The sequence below is a fragment of the Nannobrachium achirus genome (genome assembly GCF_963921795.1).
Source record: "Nannobrachium achirus genome assembly, chromosome: 24".
NCBI classification, from domain to species: Eukaryota; Metazoa; Chordata; class Actinopteri; order Myctophiformes; family Myctophidae; genus Nannobrachium; species Nannobrachium achirus.
The window spans coordinates 33349466-33373064 of record NC_137831.1 but is presented as its reverse complement, the minus strand read 5'-3'; the positions used below and the strand labels follow the sequence as shown (position 1 = coordinate 33373064).

The window sequence follows — 23599 nt, the reverse complement described above, 5'->3', positions numbered from 1 at the left end:
TCATCGGATGAATGCCCCGACAAGCAATAATATAATTGGAAGGTGACAGGCTTCCTAGATCAGATACTAGGCTATGTGACCAGCAGCAATACACCTGGAATGTGCAATACACCTGTACAATGAGTAAACTGGGCTTTAAATGTCCCAAATCTAAGATGTTTTGAAATTCACATACTTTTTTCCTATTCTTAGCCTACCTATACGCTATAGGCCTACTCCCAGATAACAGTAGCTGTGTTTACATGGACACCGTTCTTCCAATCTGATTAAAATAAACCCGATTGAAGGTTTTGGATGAAGTGTTTACATGTGGGGAGATCAATCCGATCTGGTGTTCGATCGGGTTGTGAAAAGGTGTAGACCACCCCTCTGCACCCAATACGAATTTAAAGGACAACTTTGTTTTTTTTTACAACAAGGGTTCATATTTTAGATTGTAATTAGAGTAAAGAAATGAGTGTTACAATTTTTTTCATTTACTGCTTTCTATCGTTTTAGAGAGTTTGATTTCAGTGGGTGGGGGCATGCATGCAAGTGGCTAAATACTGTGTGTCTTTTAAGACACAATGAGCCAACACATTCTTTATTATTTACAGCAACACTACTAGTCCCCATAAGTCACACCTAACCATGAAAGGAAACCATGCGGTGCATGTATAGGGGATGGGATTATTGTGTCTAAAAAGACACTTAGCCACTTGCACGCATGCCCCCAAGCACTGAAATCTAACTCGCTAAATTGGCTAAAACAATAGAAAGCAGTAAATGAAAACATTTTAACACTCATCGTTTATTTTCCCTAGTTACAATCTAGAATATGAACCCTTGTTGTAAAAAAAAACAAAGTTGTCCTTTAAATCGGGTTGGACTTGATCAGGTTTATTTAAGCATAGGCCTGGAGAAATGTAATCTGGTTTATTTTAAACCTTGTATTAATCCGATAAAAGATGTCCATGTAAACATATAGCTACTACTGTTGTTTCATGCAGACTCATGGCGGGACGAGGGAACAATTACGGGTCACATTTCACAGCTGCTGTAATCTTGGTTGCCGGGCAGCCATCTGTGTATTAACAGCCGCCATTCCTTCGATCTGTGCAGAAGAGCATAGCAGGGGATTCTCTGTTTGCCCCGCTTTTGGTCTCTCTGGCTTCTCTGGTTACCACAACATGCCGAGCCGTTGCCTAGCAACCCCTGGGCCTATAAAGGTGCTCCATGCACTTTTTACCTGACACAACAAAGGTCCCAGAGCCCCGCACATCACAGCTGAGTGAGAGACTATACTTTGAAGCAATCCAAAATGGTGAGGCCTTTTTTTTCTTCTCATTTATGTTCAAATGTTGTTAATACAAATGAACAAATGATTAATGTTCTTCTAATGCAGTGGTTCTCAAAATGGATTTCAGGGACCCTCTAGGTTCCTTTATGGGGGTCTAAATTGACCATTACAAGTCTGTAACTCTGACAGTGTGGGTCCATTTGAGTTAAGGGGAGACCTTCAAATTTCAAAGGTTGAGAACCACTGTTCTAATGTATGTTGATATTTGTGATGCAACAAAGGGATAGTCCTCAATGCTTCTATATTCGAGAGAATATTCTGTGAAAATGAAGTTAAGGCATTACAGACATGGACTTCGAACCGTGTGTATCTATTTGTAGGCCTATGTCCAGCAAAGTTTCATTTCAAAATGAGCCATCCACCATTTGGAGAAAGTGTCATCTTATGTTAGAAAACAATTGTTTGGGTAAAAAGGACAGCTATAAATGTCCTTTAATTATTTGTATTTGTTTATTTAACCTAAGAGACCTTTAATTATACGTAATGCTTTTGAGGATCATGAAGGGAAATGTTCAGTAATTCATATAAATATAGGTCTAGCAACTATTTATGCCTTCCCTTGGAAATTTACGTCAATGTATAACTCATGATGGACTGGCATAATTATTTGCTAGCCTAAGACCTTTGCTCACTAAGAGGAAACGCATTCAAGTATAAAACTTGTGAAATATGAAGAAAATGTAATTTTGTGCAATCTGTATGGTAGATCATGTTATTATGGGATGGTGTCTCCCTGCTCCTCTATTGAGACATTTAGTCATGTCAAAGGTCACGTCCCACCTAGACAAAAGATCTGAAATGAATTTTGATCTAATGGTCAAAACCAGGTTCAACAGAGTCTGTGTGGTGTGTGTGTGTGTGTGTGTGTGTGTGTGTGTGTGTGTGTGTGTGTGTGCGTGCGTGCGTGCGTGCGTGCGTGCGTGCGTGCGTGTGCGTGTGCGTGCGTGTGTGTGTATGTATATCTATTGTTTTGTTTTTCTGTGTGTACCTATTTTGTAAGTAAACACTCCACTTTTCCCATAGCGTGAATGTATCTCTGTCCATGTTGGCCAAGCTGGAGCTCAGATTGGCAATGCATGCTGGGAGCTGTACTGTCTGGAGCACGGCATCCAGCCAGACGGCCAGATGCCCAGTGACAAGACCATCGGAGGGGGAGACGACTCCTTCAACACCTTCTTCAGCGAGACCGGAGCAGGGAAGCACGTTCCCAGGGCCGTGTTCGTAGACCTGGAGCCAACAGTCATAGGTAAATAATTTCTTTTGATCTGATAACAAAAAGCATTAACTTGGGCGCCCACTGGCCTAGTGGTCAAGGCGCATACCACATACTAGGCTATGATGCCTGCTGGCGTCGCCGGTTCGATTCCCGATCCGGACGACCTTTGCCACATTCCCCATCTCTCTCCCCATTTCCTGTCAGTCTACTGTCCTATCAAATAAAGGCATAAAAAGCCCCCAAAAGAAATCTTTAAAAAAAAAGCATTAACTTCCTGACCATTGATTTTCATTTTCACAGATGCTTAATAGAGCAATGTACCCATGGCCACGAGAGTCTCCCCTGCACATGAAACGTATCATTCGTTACCGACAGGGACAGATTAACCCCCGCTACCCCCCTAATTTTTTAGGGCTCGGATTTTAAGCTATGATGATCATCTGTGCGCCAAAAAAGCACCTGTAGACAACAGAGGAGGTGCCCACACATTTCATTTTAGTAAATTGTCAATGACCACTCGGCCAAGTTCCCCCAAGGGCACCTGAGAACCAAGGGCCCTTGGCAACGGCCCTACCGGCCCAATGGTTAATCCCAGCCCTGGTTACCAATATCTTTATGCTTTCTCTAAACAGACAGTTTTGGATTGAAACTGAGGCTGCACAGTGTGCGCTCAAACAATACTTCTGTAAGAATTAAAACAGAATGTTGATTGTAACATCAGAATGATCTGTTCTTGGTGTTATTGGGTGGAAGGACATATGGACAACTACAGCCAGGAGCCTATTACTTAATCACTCAGTAGGTATGATTGAGTATGTCAAATTAAAACTTAATTAACGTTTAATGAAAATCCACACTCCATTTTGCCCATGGTGTTTGACACTTAAGACCCAAAAGGTAGCCATCTCTTCAAGACAAACTAATGATCATTCCTAACCCAGTTTCATAGATATATGTTCAAGTTATTTTGTTGACAGACACAGACAAACGAGCAACTTAACTGGTGGGGGGAACAGTCATATTAAATACGATGGATATGTTCCCATTATAGATGAGGTCCGCACAGGTACCTACCGACAGCTGTTCCACCCTGAGCAGCTGATCACTGGCAAGGAGGACGCGGCCAACAACTACGCCCGTGGTCACTACACCATCGGCAAGGAGATCATTGACCTGGTTCTGGACAGGACTCGTAAGCTGGTAAGCTTTTCTTTTCTACAACAGTATGAAATACTTAGTTTTTTCTGACAGAAAGATTTTTTTTTTTTTTTTATATTTTATAGTCTTGTGTAGCCAGACAACCATTCCACAATCTCCGAATGCTATATAGAGTCTGGAACTACACCTCCTGAACAGCCTGTAATGGAAGCTGGCATTTCTGTTCATGAAAATATATTTTAAAATGTCATTTCTGCTAAGCAGAGCTAAATATGCTTAGATGATTTTTATTTATATTAGGATAAATACGCAAACGGAAGTGGGGAGAAGGCTTCACTTCCGCTTTAAGCGGATACTCACCCTTCTTTTTTACGTTATTCCAGACTGTATGATGGGAGCATTTCCAAATCGTGGAGTCAACAGTCTGTCCACGCGAGACTATATTGTAATTAACTTGAACAAAATATGAACATATGTTATTCCCTGTTTTATTTATTCAGGCGGACCAGTGCACTGGGCTCCAAGGTTTCCTCATCTTCCACTCCTTTGGTGGAGGAACGGGCTCTGGTTTCACCTCCCTGCTGATGGAGCGTCTCTCCGTCGACTACGGCAAGAAATCCAAGCTGGAGTTTGCCATCTACCCTGCCCCTCAGGTGTCCACAGCCGTGGTGGAGCCCTACAACTCCATCCTGACCACGCACACCACCCTGGAGCACTCCGACTGTGCCTTCATGGTAGACAACGAGGCCATCTACGACATCTGCCGCAGGAACCTTGACATCGAGCGTCCCACCTACACCAACCTTAACCGGCTGATTGGCCAGATTGTGTCGTCCATCACTGCCTCTCTGCGCTTTGACGGTGCCTTGAATGTGGACCTGACAGAGTTCCAGACCAACCTGGTGCCGTACCCTCGTATCCACTTCCCTCTGGCCACCTACGCCCCGGTTATCTCGGCGGAGAAGGCCTACCACGAGCAGCTCTCTGTGTCCGAGATAACAAACGCCTGCTTCGAGCCGGCCAACCAGATGGTGAAATGCGACCCTCGCCACGGCAAGTACATGGCCTGCTGCCTGCTGTATCGAGGTGATGTGGTGCCCAAAGACGTCAACTCAGCCATCGCCACCATCAAGACCAAGCGCACCATCCAGTTTGTGGACTGGTGTCCCACAGGGTTCAAGGTGGGCATCAACTACCAGCCTCCCACCGTGGTTCCTGGAGGAGACCTGGCCAAGGTGCAGAGGGCCGTCTGCATGCTGAGCAACACCACCGCCATCGCGGAGGCCTGGGCCCGCCTGGACCACAAGTTTGACCTGATGTACGCCAAGAGGGCCTTCGTCCACTGGTACGTCGGTGAGGGCATGGAGGAGGGAGAGTTCTCTGAGGCCAGAGAGGACATGGCGGCCCTGGAGAAGGATTACGAAGAGGTGGGCACCGACACCCTCGCGGACGAGGGAGAGGAGGGTGAAGAATATTAGGGCTCCCAACGTTGCAAAATCAATGACTGTAAGGTTATTTTTTTTACTGTCCATTATCTCACAGTAATCCATATGAAGATGTACAGTTATGAGATATGTCCCAATAAATCAAACATGATTTCACGTGGAGAATCATACAGCCAGACTCATTGTGCCGTGACTTTCATAAATGTGTTGAATTAAAGAAGAAAGTGTCAAATCTGTTTCTACAATCGTTACTTTTCGTTCTATAGGATGCTAACTAACAGCTAAAATAATTTAAAAATGATCCAGTCACTCACCGATTGCCTGCATTATATTAGGAGCAGGAGTCTAGTTTACTAGGCTAGCGTTATACCCAGAGCAGTACACCATAATCAGACTTTTCATATAGTCAGCTTGGTTCTTTGTGTATTTTGTGCACATTATGTCCTTTCTTTGTGAATAAATTAAGCCAACTAAGACAAATGGACTGGCAGCTTAAGTGACATGGTTCACATAACGCTCACTGCTTTGATGTTTTTGTTTTTATCTAGGTCTGTCGCTTAATGCCATTTATTGTGCACATACAGTATATAGCTAAGAAGATATTAAATAAGGTCTATTTCTATTCCAGCCCTGCACAATGGATTGGTTTTAGAGTAGTAGATAATGTGTGCATACATGACAGACAAGCACAACACTCACAAACAGAATTTTAAGGTTATTGTACTTGAGAAAAATGTGGTATATTGTCAGATAAAGGTTTGGTGATTACATAGATATAAATTCATAATACAAATTAGGTATGACTAGAGGGAAAAAACATCGATTATTAGTTTTTACCTCTGGTCATGTCGGTCTGTCTGTCTATCAGTCCATCCTGATGCACAACACATGACCACTTTCTTAAAGGAGTTGTTCACCCCCAAAATGACTTTTTTCTATTGATTACCCATGCCATGGAGACTTGAGTTCAATACAAAGTTTTTTGTAACATTCCTAAGACAATAATTTGATTACAATTTACCCCCATTGATCCCGGATGGGGACCCAAATACATTTGGGTCCCCATCCGGAATCAATGGGGTAAATTTACTATAATCACATTTTTGGAATGCTACAAATACAAAAAAATATTATTGAACATCAAGTCTCCATGGCATGAGTAATCAATAAAAACAAAGTCATTTTGGGGGTGAACTACTCTTTTAACATGCTGAGGAAGGCTTGACACCCCAATTAATAAAAAGTACCATAAGTTTTCTTTCTTTTTTTAACGGCCAGTCTTGACTGAGGGGGCTAGTAGTTGGTCCAGTTGAGGGGGCGACATAGGATGGGATGAAAGGATGAAATATGATCCTCCAAGGTTAAGTTTATATAAGCCTCGCCCCTCTGCTTCCGCTGTCCGGTCAGAGTTTATATAAAGGCTGCTCGGAGCGCCTCAGCCTCATTCATCCTTCATTCACCGAATCCTCAACGTCGGCAAGAAGGGAAGCACAAAACAACTGTTCAAAATGGTGAGTGTTATCATGCAAATGGAATATGGAATACCTATATTTTAATAGAAACAAGAAGGGAAGGGACGTTTAAATAGCCTGCTGTTTTAGAAGTCTAAAATGTGGAGTAGGCTTTTGACTATAGGCCTATTAAATGGTCGTTAAACGATGATGCTGGACGATTAAAAACAATATTAATTGATTTGTTTTTCATCTAGATGATTTTTTTCCCTTCTTTTTTCATTTCAAACATCTATAGCCTATATTTGGTTGTTCATACAACTGTCTTCCCTCTGCAGATGCTAAAAGCCAAATGGTCCGACCCACATTATAACATGTAGGCTACTGTACAAATCTGTCTTCAGATCAATAAAGGCACATTTGTGAAGCTATAGGCCTATAGCTACTGGTCTCTGGTGGGTTTTATCACGGTCGATCTGCGTTTATTTAGATGAAAACGTGTCCTTCGGGTGCAGTGATGCTGCAGTGTTGTAGTGTGGGGACAAAAATCAATGCGGGTGTAACGTTACGATGATATTTGAATAGAGTCTGGAGAGGAGAGGCGCGACGTGATGCCGCGCAGCACACACACTGCGTCTGTGCTTACAATGGATAGATGCACACATGCAGTGCAGTGGTGTAAAGTAACATAAGCTATAGGCTACTAAAAACTAAAAAGTAGGCCTAGAATTTGGGGTATTTGTACTTTACTTGAGTATTTAAATTTCCAATCATTTTACTTCTACTCCACTACATCTTGGAGTGTGGAGGGGGGGTTAAAGTAGGCTAGGGGGACTATTAGTGGGCGTGGTTTACTGGTGCCACAAAAAATATCCCAATATCTTTTTCCCATGGATTTATATCAATTATTTTCAGCCTGGAATCAAAACATCCAGGACCTTGGTGAATCATGACCAAACCTTTGATTCTGTGAAAAGAAAAACATTGAAAACCGCTAAACAAATGCTATTTATTAAATGTAGTAGGCCTATATAGGCTATGATATCATTAAATATTCAAATATATTTTTTCACAGAATCACACGTTTTATGTTGATGACTTACCAGGATTCTGGGGGAAAATGAATGGCAGATTTTCTTTTTTTTAGTGGCACCTGCATGTAAACCACTGCTATGCCCAATACAACAGCCATAAAAAAGATTACAAAACAGGGAGAAAAGAAAACCCAGAGCTGATGCTGGTAAGAGTGTAGATACGACAAACATAGATATGAATAAAAAAAATGGGAATAAAAATATAATACTTTTTTTAAAGGCCAATAAAATAAAATAAGTCTGACCTTGCCATCTGCAAATGATACGCCAGCTGTCCATGGTAAATACACAGGACACCAGCACTTTGTTGTTGTATAAACACAGATGGCATATTGTGTGTGTAGGTTGTGCAATGTTGCCAGATTTTGTGAGAGAAGTAACAAGTAAGCAACCAGGTCTATAGGAAAACAAGCCCAAAAGAAGCAACTAGGGCACTAGGCCATTGGCACCAGGTGTAAAATGGGTTACAAAATCGTGGGATTAAAAAGAAAAAAACAAGCCAAAAAAAAAAAAAGGCATTCTGCCACTATTTACAAGCAACTGAACAGAAGAACATTTGCTTATAATAAGCAGACATGGCAACGCTGTATGCTATCAGCAGTGGGGGTGGGGTAGATAGATAGGGAGTGGCCTTTCTTTGTAGCACAGAGTTTCCATGATATCCGCTGACACAGCCTGCGGTCAGCGGATCTACTAGTCATCACGATTTGCTTGACCCCATCCCATCTCCATCTCCATCCCCATCCCCTCCCCTGCCAAATGGCGGGGGAGGGGATGGGGATGGGGATGGAGATGTGATGGGGTCGAGCTGATAGCGCCACACCGGCTGCTGCAGGGAAATTCTGCGGGTGACTCGGCATCACATATTTGACTGGCAGACGAGCCCCTCCCTTGCATGGCCTGAATTAAACATGGCCTAATATATATGCAGTTACAACCGCGGTCTATGTTTCCTTCAGTCCCTTTAAGATACGCAAGCGGATACGTGGTGAATAAATATTTAATCTGTGTCATGATGCGGCACTCAAGTGGCCCATCCCGTAATGGGATTATATGTATGACATATAATGGTCAAAGAAATAAAATGATAGATGTGTCATTTTACCGAACAAGTAGTTTGGTAAAACGTCATTATGGCTATTTGGATGGAGAAAGGTTTTACATTTTGTGAATGGATTAACACAGTCTTTTTTGGGGGGTTATACATGATGACTGCACTTAACACGTTTAACTCTCTGTGTTCATATATCGCAACCTTTTTGTGAAATCCTGATTTTAAGTACACGTAACAATGCTGCATTCAAGATCATAGTTGGGCTGGGCAATATGGACAATTAGTCTGGTAGGAAGATAGGCCTCCCGCGCACCCGAAAGATATATTTTTCTAACCTACCTTTTTAGAATCCTTAAGGTGTCTAGTTAATGAATTTTGATGTTCCCAGATCCAATTATTGTCCCATGTATGTTTTTTAACCATATGTTGTGTCCGTCCTGGATTTTTGGCTGTGAAAACGAATTACTTTAAATCAACATAGCTCCTGAACCATACATCCGACAGAAACCATTCACCCCATTTTATGTTCGTCTTTGCAATATGAATTGATTGACATGAAGATTTGCCATGGTTCCATCATGTTTAGTGCATTAAAACCCAAATAAACACAAACAAAGTTAAAATTCGCCTAAACTGGATCACAACAACTCCTCCCCCATGCACCCTATTGATATATTTTTTCTAACATTTGCATTTTTAAAATCTTCAAGATGTGTAGTAAACAAATGTTGATGTTCCCAACTTGAAATATTGACACATGTATGTTTATTCTGGCATAGTGTTTGCTATAGTGAATCTTTGCAAATGCAAAAAAGAGAATGTAAAATCTACACAAGGTCTTAACTATACATTATTCTGAGACAAATGTCCAATTTGTCTGTTTCATTTTGGCATGAGGCATTGAGGGAGATGGCTAGTGACATAATATGTACATTTATCATCAATACTCAAATAAATGCTAAAATGCAGACAATTCAATAGGCGGAATTGGGCCAGAGGACATTTACCAATACAAATGAAGGAGTTTATGTTTATTTTTATTTTTTTCAAATTGTTAATATGAATGCTTTAGGTGCTTGATACACACATCCCATCCCCAATTCAAAATATAGTGCCAGGTTTTAATTTTGCCTACAGTCTTGGATATCTGAAAACATTTAAAATATACATGAAGTCTTAATTAAATGATATGCTTAGACAAATTACCCTATTTTGTTTTATTTTGGCATGACATGTCATGCCAAAATACCATTTCATGCCAAGATTTGATTCTAGACAACCTCAGGTTTCGATGGAACCAACCTTGTCTGGCAGGGGGGGGTAAATGCCTAATGATTCAAAGATAGACAACATTTTGGCAAGGGATAAACGGCCATCACCAATTTTCAAAAGGACCTTTGAGCTTTCGCCTCGATTTATGTGAATGGAAACGCGTGAAAGCCTCCCCTGTACAGACATGCCAAATTTAGGACAATCTCATGCAGTGTTGGGTAGGAACCATGACGTTTTTTGTATTCAGTACAAATATGTAATTTACGCCTATTGTAAAAATGTTTATATGTTTTAAGACCACATACTGTACTTTCTTTATAGGGGCGGCATAGCTGAATGGTTGGGGAGCCTGCCTTGGGAACCAGAGCTCCTGGTTGTCCCAGGTTCGATTCCAGGCAAGCGTAGCAATGTTGATCTGTGTGGAGGAAAATAGGTATCTATCTATCTATATAGAACACTGCACTGCATCTCAACTCAATTAAAAGCACATTTCTAATGCACATTTAACATGACCACATTGACCAGGTCACCCATATGTTGTAGAGTTAAAAAAAAAAAACAATGCAATATCAACAATGCAATATAACTAGACATTAGCCTAGCATAAAATACCAATGAATACCAAAATAAACAAAAGCAAAACATAAGCATGTAAAGGAAAATCATGGACTGCCAGGGAGGTCTTTAATAAAGATAAAATATCAGTCGACTGGGCAGCTCTGATGTGTTGGGGCAAGCTGTTACAGAGCCTTGGGGCCCCAGGCTGTCCTGCATAGACCACAGTAGTGCATCTGTTGACCACTGTACTACATCTATAGACACTACATTGGTCTACAGATGCATTCAAGTGGTTTACAGATGCATTAATGTGGTCAACAGATCACAATAGTGGTCTGCAGCTAAAGTGGTTTACAGATGCAATAGAGTGCATGGTATACAGATGCACTACAATGGACTGTAGTGCATCTGTTGACCACTGTACTACATCTATAGACACTACATTGGTCTACAGATGCATTTGAATAGTCTACAGATGCACTAATGTGGTAAACAGAACACAACAGTGGCCCACATATGCACTAGAATGGTCTACAGATCACAACAGTGGTCTATAGATGTAGTACAGTGGTCTATAGATGTAGTACAGTGGTCTATAGATGTAGTACAGTGGTCAAAAGATGCACTACTGTGGTCTATGCAGGACAGCCTGGGGGCCCTCAGGCTCTGTAATAGCTTGCCCCTACACATCAGAGCTGCCCAGTAATCAGTCTTTATTAAAGACCTGCCTGATCTTTAGCTGAGACTGGCAGTCCATGATCTTCCTTTACTGATGCTAATGTTTTGCTTTTGTTTATTTTGATATTCTATGCTATTTATATTGCATTGTTATGTCTTGTCTATTATTGTTTTTAACTGTACAGCACTTTGGGTGACCTGGTCAAGTTAAATGTGCTTTAGATTGTGTTGAGGTGAGATGCAGTGGTCTAGATAGATAGATAGATAGATAGATAGATAGATAGATAGATACCTATTTTCCTCCACACACATCGACATTGCTACCCTTGCCTGGAATCGAACCTGGGACAACCAGGGGCTCTGGTTCCCCAGGCGGGCTCCCCAACTATTCAGTTATACTGCCCCTATAAAGACACTACAGTAGTTAATGTATGTGGTCTAAAACAGATAAACATTTTTACATATTTACATATTTTACTGGATTCAAAACACTGCATGGTTCTTACCCAACACTGCAAGTGATTGTCCTAAATGTGGCATGTCTGTACAGGGGAGGCTTTCACACATTTCTGTTCACATAAATCGAGATGAAAGCTCGATTGTCCATTTGGAAATTGGTGATGGCCATTTATCCCTTGCCAAAATGTTGTCTATCTTTGAATCATTAGGCATTTACAGTACCTGCCAGACAAGGTAGCATGACAAGGTTGGTTCCATTGGAAACCTGAGGTTGTCTAGAATCAAATCTTGGCATGAAATGGTATTTTGGCATGACATATCATGCCAAAATAAAACAAGATAGGGTAATTTGTCTATGCATATCATTTAATTAAGATACACGCATATTTGATATTGTTTGCAGATATCCAAGACTGTAGGCAAAATTAAAACCTGGCACTGTATTTTGAATTGGGGATGGGATGTGTGTATCAAGCACATAAAGCATTCATATTAACAATTTGAAGAAAAAAAATAGACTATGTCCTCTGGCCCAATTCCGCCTGTTGAATTGTCTGCATTTTAGCATTTATTTGAGTATTGATGATACATCACTAGCCATCTCCCTCAATGCCTCATGCCAAAATGAAACAGACAAATTGGACATTTGTCTCAGAAAAATGTATAGTTAAGACCTTATGTAAATCCGCCTTTTGAATTGTCTGCATTTTAGCATTTATTTGAGTATTGATGATCCATACATGTACATATTATGTCACTAGCCATCTCCCTCAATGCCTCATGCCAAAATGAAACAGACAAATTGGATATTTGTCTCAGAATAATGTATAGTTAAGACATTATGTAGATGTACATTCTATTTTTTGCATTTGCAAAGATTCACTATAGCAAACACTATGCCAGAATAAACATACATGTGTCAATATTTCAAGTTGGGAACATCAACATTTGTTTACTACACATCTTGAAGATTGTAAAAATGCAAATGTTAGAAAAAATATATCAATAGGGTGCATGGGGGAGGAGTTGTTGTGATCCAGTTTAGACGAATTTTAACTTGCTTTGTGTTTATTTGGGTTTTAATGCACTAAACATGATGGAACTATGGCAAATACTTATATCAATCAATTCATATTGCAAAGACAAACATAAAATGGGGTGAATGGTTTCTGTCGGATGTATGGTTCAGGAGCTATGTTGATTTAAAGTTATTAGTTTTCACAGCCAAAAATCCAGGACGGACACAACATATGGTTAAAAAAAACATATATGGGACAATAATTGGATCTGGGTTCATCAAAATTAATTAACTAGACACCTTAAGGATTCTAAAAAGGTAGGTTAGAAAAATATATCTTTCGGGTGCGCGGGAGGCCTATCTTCCTACCAGACTAAATCAAATAATAACAATATGTTTTACCTGTACTACCTCTAAACCTATATTGTGGGGGATGACTATTGCTACTTTTGCAGAAAAATATTTACACAATGAGATTTCTTATCACAATAATAATCAGTAATGCCTAAAGAAAGATTATGCACCGTTTGAGCTAGAATAATCCGGTAAGTAGTTCCGTTTTGCTGTAATGCAGTCTTTTATAGCCAGGAAAAGATGACACTTAATGTCATATTACGATATCCAAAATCTCTGACAATTCTAGTCTCAAATCATGATGTTGATATAGCTTGTATTCTAATGAAACTATTTTGGTGCTTGCTTTGTTTAAAAATGGGCCAGGCCGAAGCAAAGTCTTGAAGTGAAATTGAAGTCAGGCCGTGAGGAATATTTTAAAAACCTGGTCTGTGTCATCAAGGGCAAACGTGGCTCCCCTTGCATGACTGCAGAGCGTCTGTAAAGTAGACGTGTTCCTTATGTTTATGAGTACATAACAAGGCACACAGTGACAAAGATTTTCAAGCTGCAGGTTATATGGCAATAACACTTGTAGTACACACATTTATAGTGCATTCAAACATGTAGGAACATGGCACACGCACACACTTTCAGTTATGATTATGATTTTATTCATACTTTTTTTTTTATAGAATTGAAGGTAAGCATGCAATCTACTTTAGATCAAATAATTCTTTCTTTTGTTCTTTCTCTTTGCAAGGAAACAGGGAATCAGAGAATAAGTTGTATGTAATGGATGATATGAAAGTCGCTGTTCGAAGGGAAATTGACAGTCAAATTTGTATTTTATTTTTTAAATGTCCTGTAATGTCTTGTCGAATGTCATGTTTTGATGTTTTGTGTGGACTCTATAAAAAATAATAAGGGGGAACCCATAAAAATTGGTCCGCTTCCCAAACATGGGTCCCGACCCCCGAGACTCCCGGCCCACCGTTGTGCTTTCCAGTATAAGACACATTGTAATGTACAATATTTATCCAGACGATAACGGCTCTTAATTTCCCCCCTTGCAGCGTGAGTGTATTTCAATGCATGTGGGCCAGGCCGGCACCCAGATGGGCAATGCATGCTGGGAGCTGTACTGTCTGGAGCACGGCATCCAGCCAGATGGTCAGATGCCTAGTGACAAGACAATCGGAGGGGGAGACGACTCCTTCAACACCTTCTTCAGCGAGACCGGAGCAGGGAAGCACGTTCCCAGGGCAGTGTTCGTAGACCTGGAGCCAACAGTCATAGGTAAAGAAAGAGGTCAAAAGGAAAGCCACTTTTCGCCTAGGTTATATCTAGGCGTGCGCCTAATCGTAATCATTTGAGATAATCGCAATTATTTCGACCTAATCGTTTCCATGTTGCAAAAATAGCAGATCTACAAGCTTACACCGTAACACGTCACGCTTTGTTAGCTTGTAGATGAGCTATTTCTGCTATTTCTCACTCATTTTCACTGTGTCAGTTGTTTCTTTGGGTATTTAAGTTTGTCATATCTGGCCTGTGCGATTTTTGGTTCCAAAGGTTAAAGACGAACTGAAATTATGTTTTTTATTCATATTTCAATGCCAAAAACACAATGAAATAGCAATGATTGTGTGACAATGAATTGCAAACTTACATTTGTATGAAGAACGCATTGAGTCTGCACACCGGATGGATAGGAAGCTCTGTAAGCTTCCTATCCATCCAGTGTGCAGACTCTATATGTTCTTCATGATGATTCTGCTTGTCTAGCACCTGGGCCACGGATGTGCGTGCACTACTTCCTTCATTCAACTTACATTTGTAACCGTGACTGCCATAGTTGTGTGTCGGTTATAATTCATTGCCTTGGGCGAACGATGCACAGACTAAAGAAGTGTGTATCCCCGTGTCGTCCCTCAGATGAGGTCCGCACAGGTACCTACCGACAGCTGTTCCACCCTGAGCAGCTGATCACTGGCAAGGAGGACGCAGCCAACAACTATGCCCGTGGTCACTACACCATCGGCAAGGAGATCATTGACCTGGTTCTGGACAGGACTCGTAAGTTGGTAAGCCAAGCTAAATGACATAACTCCACCCAACTCCACCCCAAGCGCACCGCAGCTCTGAGCGTGCACGGTGGGTTTAACAGTAAATCGCTTATTTTGCACGCTGAAAATTCCTATTTGTTTGTAGTCAGCCGTCTTTCATAATGTTGCATAACTCTCCACGGTGATTTGTCCCAAATGGGCTGCCGTATTAAGCGATTTACTGTTAAACCCACCGCGCATGCTCGCAGCTGAGGTGGGATTGCAATGGAGTTATGAGATTTTTCAACTTTACCACTCGTATTTTAATGAAATGACAACAGATTGTGGTAAATTCTCCTTTATCGAAGCAACAGTAATTTGAACATTTTCCGTATTCATCAGAGAAAAGAAAATCAGGGAGAACCTGAAGAATGCTGTCTTGGGGCATGGCAGTGTAGATGTTTTAGTCATAAAATGCATGGCTTATGGTCATCGCCTAGCATTGTGCACACATTAGTTATAACATGAAATACTAGTGATATTATAACATGTACAAAATGTAGAGAGGTGCTACAGGGGAAGGCGAGAACTTGACCAACTCTTTGTTCTTCGTTTAGGCGGACCAGTGCACTGGACTCCAAGGTTTCCTCATCTTCCACTCCTTTGGTGGAGGAACAGGCTCTGGTTTCACCTCCCTGCTGATGGAGCGTCTCTCTGTCGACTACGGCAAGAAATCCAAGCTGGAGTTTGCCGTTTATCCCGCACCCCAGGTGTCCACAGCCGTGGTGGAGCCCTACAACTCCATCCTGACCACACACACCACCCTGGAACACTCTGACTGTGCCTTCATGGTAGACAACGAGGCCATCTACGACATCTGCCGCAGAAACCTGGACATTGAGCGTCCCTCCTACACCAACCTCAACAGGCTCATTGGCCAGATTGTGTCGTCCATCACTGCCTCTCTGCGCTTTGACGGTGCCTTGAATGTGGACCTGACAGAGTTCCAGACCAACCTGGTGCCGTACCCTCGTATCCACTTCCCTCTGGCCACCTACGCCCCGGTTATCTCTGCGGAGAAGGCCTACCACGAGCAGCTCTCGGTGGCCGACATCACCAACGCCTGCTTCGAGCCGGCCAACCAGATGGTGAAATGCGACCCTCGCCACGGCAAGTACATGGCCTGCTGCCTGCTGTATCGAGGCGATGTGGTGCCCAAAGACGTCAACTCGGCCATCGCCACCATCAAGACCAAGCGCACCATCCAGTTTGTGGACTGGTGTCCCACAGGATTCAAGGTGGGCATCAACTACCAGCCTCCCACCGTGGTTCCTGGAGGAGACCTGGCCAAGGTGCAGAGGGCCGTCTGCATGCTGAGCAACACCACCGCCATCGCGGAGGCCTGGGCCCGCCTGGACCACAAGTTTGACCTGATGTACGCCAAGAGGGCCTTCGTCCACTGGTACGTTGGTGAGGGCATGGAGGAGGGAGAGTTCTCTGAGGCCAGAGAGGACATGGCGGCACTGGAGAAGGATTACGAAGAGGTGGGCACCGACAGTATCGGAGAGGGAGAGGAGGAGGGCGAAGAGTACTAGAAGGCTTGTTGTTGGCTCCAGGAATGGTGTACATGATATCCACGGTCATCGTTATTATCCCAGTTTGAAAAGAGTTGTCTTCATTTTGCCGTTTGCTCCAAAACGTTGTGTTACAACGTTCAATTCAATAGCAAATTTAAGGCTCAACTCCCCCCGAAAATGTTTATGTATCAGACATGTTTTTTTTAAGAAGCACATTCCTGCCCCACCCTTTTAATAAAGAAACGTACTTCAAGTAATTCATCTGACTTGTGTTTTCACTGGGTTACTGTTGTAGAATCAGCAATCAATCAGAATCTGTATAGAATCAGCTGATTATTGTTCTCTCATTAGCAAGCACACACTGCACATTAATAGGTAGTAGGTAGGTACCCACCACCACCCTATGCAACACACATGTTATATATTAGACAAACTAGGTTTGTGTATAAGAACATTTGTGTATAAGAACATTGTTATTAGACAGAAAATGCCTTTTCAGGTCAGGATCAAATCATGAGATACTCATACAAGATACAGGACAATTACAGGTAAGTGAAACTGGAAGTGATGGGCGGCAAAGAAATAAGCAGACAAAATTGGAACTGGAAGATTTAAACCTGAAGCTAATGAATAGGTAAGCTCTAGAGTAGACTATATTCAGATAGTAATCATTGCTATAGAGCAGGAGTAGGCAATTAACCTAACATTGGCACAGGGGAGGGTGATCACTGGCACACTGGCAGAAGTGTTAGAGAGGATTTTTATTTTAAAACCAAATATTCTTTTAGTCACCAAATTTGCAGCAAATTACATCCTGCACACAATTCTACATTCATTAAAAATCTGAACTTCGACTGGGGAGGGAGTCGGGGGGATAGATGGTTATTGCTCTCAGTCTAATGAGTGTTATAACAATGTCCTGACAATTAAAAAAATATGTCAGAATTTTGAAGGGGTGTCATTAAAATGTACATATGTTGACATGGCACACAGACACATGTCACACATCTAGAAAATAAAAACATGGCACTTAATTTCAAAAAGGTTGCTGACCCCTGCTATAGAGTAGGCCTAGCCTATAGACTAGAGTGTTTGTTCAGTAACAGGGGTCTACCCGTCCCTCCAGTTCGGTCTAACAGCATATTTGAGCTAGCATCTATTCTATGGCAAAGTGTAGCCTAGCCAGTGTCTGTTAATGTTGCACCATTAATTTGGATATAGATGGCTAAAGGACGCCCCCTACTGACATAAGAGAAGAAGTGAACGACATGCTCAGGAGCAGAAACGTGTCTGTTTGATTTGTGTATTTAAAAGAGCAAGCATTTAAATCAATGGTATTCATTCTTAATTGTATTATAGTTGCAGCTGTGTTTACCTATTTATGACACTCTTGTCACTCAATGTTAGCCTATATGAGATACATAAAGGGTTTGGTGTGTAAAGAAAAATAAGCCAAAAAGCGTAGGATCTCCTTCAGTTGACCGTGTACCAGTGAACTGTAGGCTACTGTCATGATGAAACTACAGGGCTGCCAAGTTCCAGAAATTTTTAAGAGTGAGACATTTTTTTGGGGGGGGGGGATGTATTTTTTGGCCTTTTTAACATCGATTTAGAGCGATTTCGTGGCGTGTGGGGCTTAAGTTGGTTGGCGCAGACGGGGTCACTACCTCATGCTTATAAAGCATTCAAACTGAGTGACCAGCACAAGTAGAAATAAACTTGCAACAAGAATGACCAATAAATATACATTTATTAGTAAAACTACTAATACTGAATACAGTACTACTAGTAAGGCTAGTGGTTCTCAACCTTTTCAGACTGCGCCCCAAATAATCATATTTTAACTGGGGACCCCTCCACCCTATAAGCGTTCAGGCAACATTTTGTAGGCTATAACACGGTTCTACTGTGAAAATAGACATGTGAGCATGTAGATCTACTGTCTATTTTCACAATGTCTGCCTCTATTACTTGACAATTTGGCCAATGTTTAATTTGTCATCTTAGAGCTATTTTGTCACTTTAGAAATGTGCAGATACCCTATACACTTAAACTTTATGTTGGTTTGTTTACTGTTGAGTGAGAAAACAATGTTTCACATTAAGTTAATCATGGCGACCTCCACAAAATAATTTGGGGACCCCTGGGGGTCCCGACCCACATGTTGAGAACCACTGGGCTACTGGGATTCTTCCCTCTAGTAGAGTAGTAGACTAGTAGGCCTAGTGTTGGTGCAAACCTCCCTATCTCTTCTAAAGCCCTCCTCAGAATATGGGGATATTAGGGTTCAAGACAAGTGGATATAACCCATGAAATTATTGCGCGTGGGCTCTTTCGTGCATGCGCTCGCGGGAGGCAAGAGCTGGATTGTGGTCATCTTTGTGAAATATTGCCCGGCGTTTACTCGCGGAGCGAGTGTGTTTCTCCACCGCGGGGGCGGCGCGATCCCCGGCCCCGCAGATCGAAGCGAGAAAGCCGCCGTCTGTAGGGCTCTCTTTCTCGCTCCGTCGCCTGCATGTGTGTATGTGTAGAGGGGAGAGAGAGTGGAGGAGCAGAGCAGCTGCATTCACTGCGCTTAGAATTCTCCGTGCGACTTTTACCAGTGAGAAAACCCCCGCAACTTTCGGGAGAGGTCCGTGGGATGGCTGTAAAATTGCGTGAGAAATGGCATGTGTGGCGTGTGGCGTGAGAAGAGGTTAAATTGCGTGACTCTCACGCTCAAAGCGTGAGACTTGGCAGCCCTGAAACTATATACCTTCTCATAAACTTCTAATAAAGTCTTCAATCAATCAATCAATCAATCAATTCTAATAGTAAAACTATCTAAAATGTGTAGGCCTAGACGTTTTTCAACGCAGTATCAGTGATTGTCATGCACGTTTTCTCCTCCTGTGTGTGTGTGTGTGTGTGTGTGTGTGTGTGTGTGTGTGTACGTACGGTAGCCAGATAAGTCGACCTCTTTCAAAGTCGACCCAGACTCTTTTCCCAACGGGTCTGTGGCTAAAATTAGCCACAGATTTGACTAAAATCAAATCTGTGCTTCTGGGGGTCCCTGGAACAAAAAGGTTAGCAATAGGGGTCCATCCGTGGAACAAACTATTTTGAGATGGGGGTCCACGGCCAAAAATACATTTTGGGGGTCCTTAACCACTGATAGGCACATTCTACAAATGCCTTCTAAATCATAACAATTTTCTGAAAAAAACTTATGTGGCCATCAGTGTTTCTCAAACTTTGTCATGTGAAGGACCCCCAGAATGATATGTATTTGGCTACGGACCCCCATCACAAAATATTTTGTTCCAGGGACCCCCAGAAGCAAATATTTGATTTTTGTCTATTCTGCATCTAGCTGAAGGCCTCAGACCCGTTGGGAAACGAGTTTGGGGTCGACTTACGTACGTGCGTGAGAGAGAGAGAGAGAGAGAGAGAGAGAGAGAGAGAGAGAGAGAAAGAGAGAGAGAGAGATGGATAAACTAGTTGTATGTATCATTGTTGATGATTGATTGATTGATTGATTGCTAAAACGATAACACAGAAATCCCCGATCAGGGCGTGTTACCATGCATCAAAAGGTTCTTGCTCTACGGGAACACACAAACATAAAAATGAAATGAAACAAAATAAAATAATGCTCTGTGATCGCTTATTTGGCCTTCCTGTTCCTGACTGTGCGGAAGTGACGCATGATACGAGGAAGCAAACAAAACAACACTACTCACATGTGTGCATGGTGGGAGCAAGAATTCAACCTCGGACCACATTTATTCTCCACGTTGAACCAGAGGGAGTTTTATCACCGTGTTGTCCATCAACATGACTGCACCACAACAGCAACACTATCCCCCTCCGGACTTTGGGGGTCCTGCACCAGACCCGATCATCAGACCTCCGTCCTTCCAGCACCAGCCGGGTTCAGGAGGAGGCTTCCATCCCAACATGTGGACCTGGGGGGCGGGCGATCATCAGTCCCCCCAGGGCTCCGGCCCATGCATGATGAACCCGTGGGACCACCACGGAGGTGGTGGTCCGGGCGGGTGGCAGCCCGGTTGGACCGGCCCACCACCGGGCTCCAGGGGAGGATGGGGGAACCACCGTGGCCCACATCATCATCAACCCTACGGCAAGTAGCACTGAGCGAATGTCCTGGATCTTCTAGTGCAGTGGTTCTCAACCTGTGGGTCAGGACCCCCAGGGGGTCCCCAGATGATTAGCTTATGTGTTAACATTGTTTTCTCACTTAACAGTAAACAGAACAACAGTAGGCCTATAAGTGTACAGGGTATCAACACACTTCTAAAGTGACAAAGGACTTTTAGGACCTTTTTAGTATCTCTGGTGGTTAAACATTAGCCAAATATTAGAGGCAGCAAACTGTGAAAATAGCAGATTGCGAGGTGTTGTGAGCATGTAGATCTGCTATTTTCACAATGGAACAGATCGAATCAAACTAAATTTGATGCCAACTCCTACAATTCGAAGTGCTTGACAGGGTGGGGGGGTCCCCAATATTATTATTTTGGGGGTCACTGCCTGAGAAGTTTGAGAACCAGTGTTCTAGTGAGCCATTGGTTCTCATTGTCTCCACCAGCCGAAGGCTGAGGGAGAGTATGTTTTCCCCTCCGTCCGTCCGTCCGTGCGTCCGTCCTTGCGTCCGTCCGTCCGTTACCAGCTAATCTCCGGCGCCGTTGGCCCGGTCGCTGCCAAACTGCACACACACTCCCTCGACACCAATTCAGAACCTCTGCCCCAAATATTTCACATGGGCCTGTTCTAGCGCCACCAGGAGGCCGACTTTTGCAAAACTAACTTTTGCCAGTACTCCTACAGATTTTGTCCAAAAATCACGTAAATCAGTAGACAGTATCTCTACAGTCATGTGATCGACATGGATGTGTCAGATTTTCCATATTCCATCCTGATTGGCTAACACTGGCTTTCAAAGTTTGCAGGATTGGTCAGTTTTGAATAAAATGCCTGAAAAACTGAACGCAGTGTGCGATTTTGGTGAAATTGTGCATGCACATTCCCAATAGGCAGAGAAATAAATGCCACTTAAGAAAAATCAAATCAGCCTCATGGTGGCGCTATAACAGGCCGATTCATGTTTTCACCTATAACTCCACCGATTAGTGTCAAACTTTGTATGCGCACTCCTTAGAGGCCAAGGTAAAACCTTTGCCCTGCATTTTTTACATCAGCCTTTTATAGCGCCATCAGGAGGCCGACTTATGTAAAACACATTACATGCCTGACCTGGTGGAGACCTGTGCTCGGAAGAGCACTGCTTCTAGTTCTTAAATGTTTTCATTCCAAGGACTCACTCACCCACAACTCAAGCAGTGGTTCCCAAAACGTTTAGCTCGTGACCCAGAAGAGAAATTAGACTTTTGCCTGGTACCCAAGCTAATGAAAACAACAGACTATTTTCACTACTTCTTAAACGTTTGTTTTCTAAGTTATGTAATATTCGATTTTTCTTTGATTTCTTTATGAAATGACTGAATTTATTTTTGGGAATGTCTTTTGAAAATGTGGGTCGGGACTCATTTATTGGTCGCGGTCATGTTGTTTCAGTTTGGATTCGAACCCCCCCAGGCCTCAGGGGACCCTGAGGGTCACTGGACCCTACTTGAGAACCACTGTTCCAGGGGACATGTTTATATACAGTCAATGTAAGGACTGTTACTGTAGACTTATAACTGGCCGGCCCTTCACGTATAAGCAACTCAGATGTCATGATGCTATCTGACATCTAGAGTTGCAATACCAACCCTTGACAGCCCTTTCATCCAAACAGAAAACAAACAAAGTTAAACTCACCAAGATTGCACATGTAAGGAAAGCTTGGATTATCCTCTTTGCATCTCTTAAGTTAGTTTTTGTTTCATCTCATATTGTAGAGACAATATCAGAATCAGAAGAATCAAAAGCCTTATTGTCTTATCACAGATTTACAGAAGTAAAGAAGGGGAGAGGAGATCAAGGAAGAAAAAACTAAACAAATATATGTACATTTACAGAGATAAAATATAAAGGTGCGTGAGCATAGCAGCAGATGTATACTTAGATACACAAGATATTCTTATGGCATAGAAGCAGATGTATACTGTGCAGTGTGCATGATTTGTGGACGTTAGTTAAGATGCTGGGGGGGAGCATGATGTTATTGGGCTACTTTCTTGTGTTGGATTTTGGAAGCACTTGTTTTCAACAACGCAACGTCCTCCTGCCTCCTGCATTATGGGCAAGTTTGAAACGGGTGGACCCATTGAGTAATTTCCAGCGAGTGCTTCCAAACTCGGAACACCTAGAGAAATAAACACCTGCAATAAATCTATTGACTGAAAGTAGCTCATGTCACGTCTATGGTGGATTTTTATTAAACTAAAACCACCTGACAAGAGGATAATCCAAGCTTTATGTTCAGCTGCAATCTTGGTTAGTTCAACGTTGTTTAATACAATCAGATAGGACTTTTCAACTTGCAACTCTAGTTGACAGATAGCATTATAGCATCTGATTTACTTCTGGCTAATAACTGGTTACCTTGAAGTTAAAGTTGGATTTAAAAAAAGATGAACTAACCACCAGGACCAGATCTTATACATATAGCAGAATAGTGATACTGATAACTTGGATTGTCATATTTGAGATTGTCCACGACTCTATTTCCATGATATTGGCATTCAAGTTAGAGTTTATTTTGAAAGTTTAAATCCAATAGTTGACCACCAGCATTCAAATTAATGAGACACAACATATATCTTTTTTATTCTCCCACATGCATGTTCCAATATTTAAAAGATAAGAGCACATTGAATCATGTTAATATCAAGCTATGAAGCTCAGCAGTCATCACTGCCGGTTTATAAAACTACCACTAGATGCTGCTATT

The 23599-nt window shown here is 42.2% G+C and overlaps 2 protein-coding genes across 2 annotated transcripts; both read left to right on the top strand.

Moving 5' to 3' along the window:
- Positions 1-2368: 2368 nt before the first annotated feature.
- On the top strand, positions 2369-5191 carry LOC308279976 (tubulin alpha-1A chain-like; the record flags this gene model as incomplete). The annotated part of the gene is made up of 3 exons (XM_080720214.1): positions 2369-2585; positions 3607-3755; positions 4214-5191. Exons 1-3 carry the CDS (start codon positions 2465-2467, stop codon positions 5189-5191), a joined length of 1248 nt encoding a protein of 415 aa, XP_080576340.1. The 5' UTR covers positions 2369-2464.
- An 8957-nt stretch (positions 5192-14148) lies between these two features.
- On the top strand, positions 14149-16718 carry LOC308280527 (tubulin alpha chain-like; the record flags this gene model as incomplete). The annotated part of the gene is made up of 3 exons (XM_080720833.1): positions 14149-14374; positions 15014-15162; positions 15741-16718. The coding sequence occupies exons 1-3, from the start codon at positions 14167-14169 to the stop codon at positions 16716-16718; spliced, it is 1335 nt and encodes a 444-aa protein (XP_080576959.1). The 5' UTR covers positions 14149-14166.
- Positions 16719-23599: the final 6881 nt, after the last annotated feature.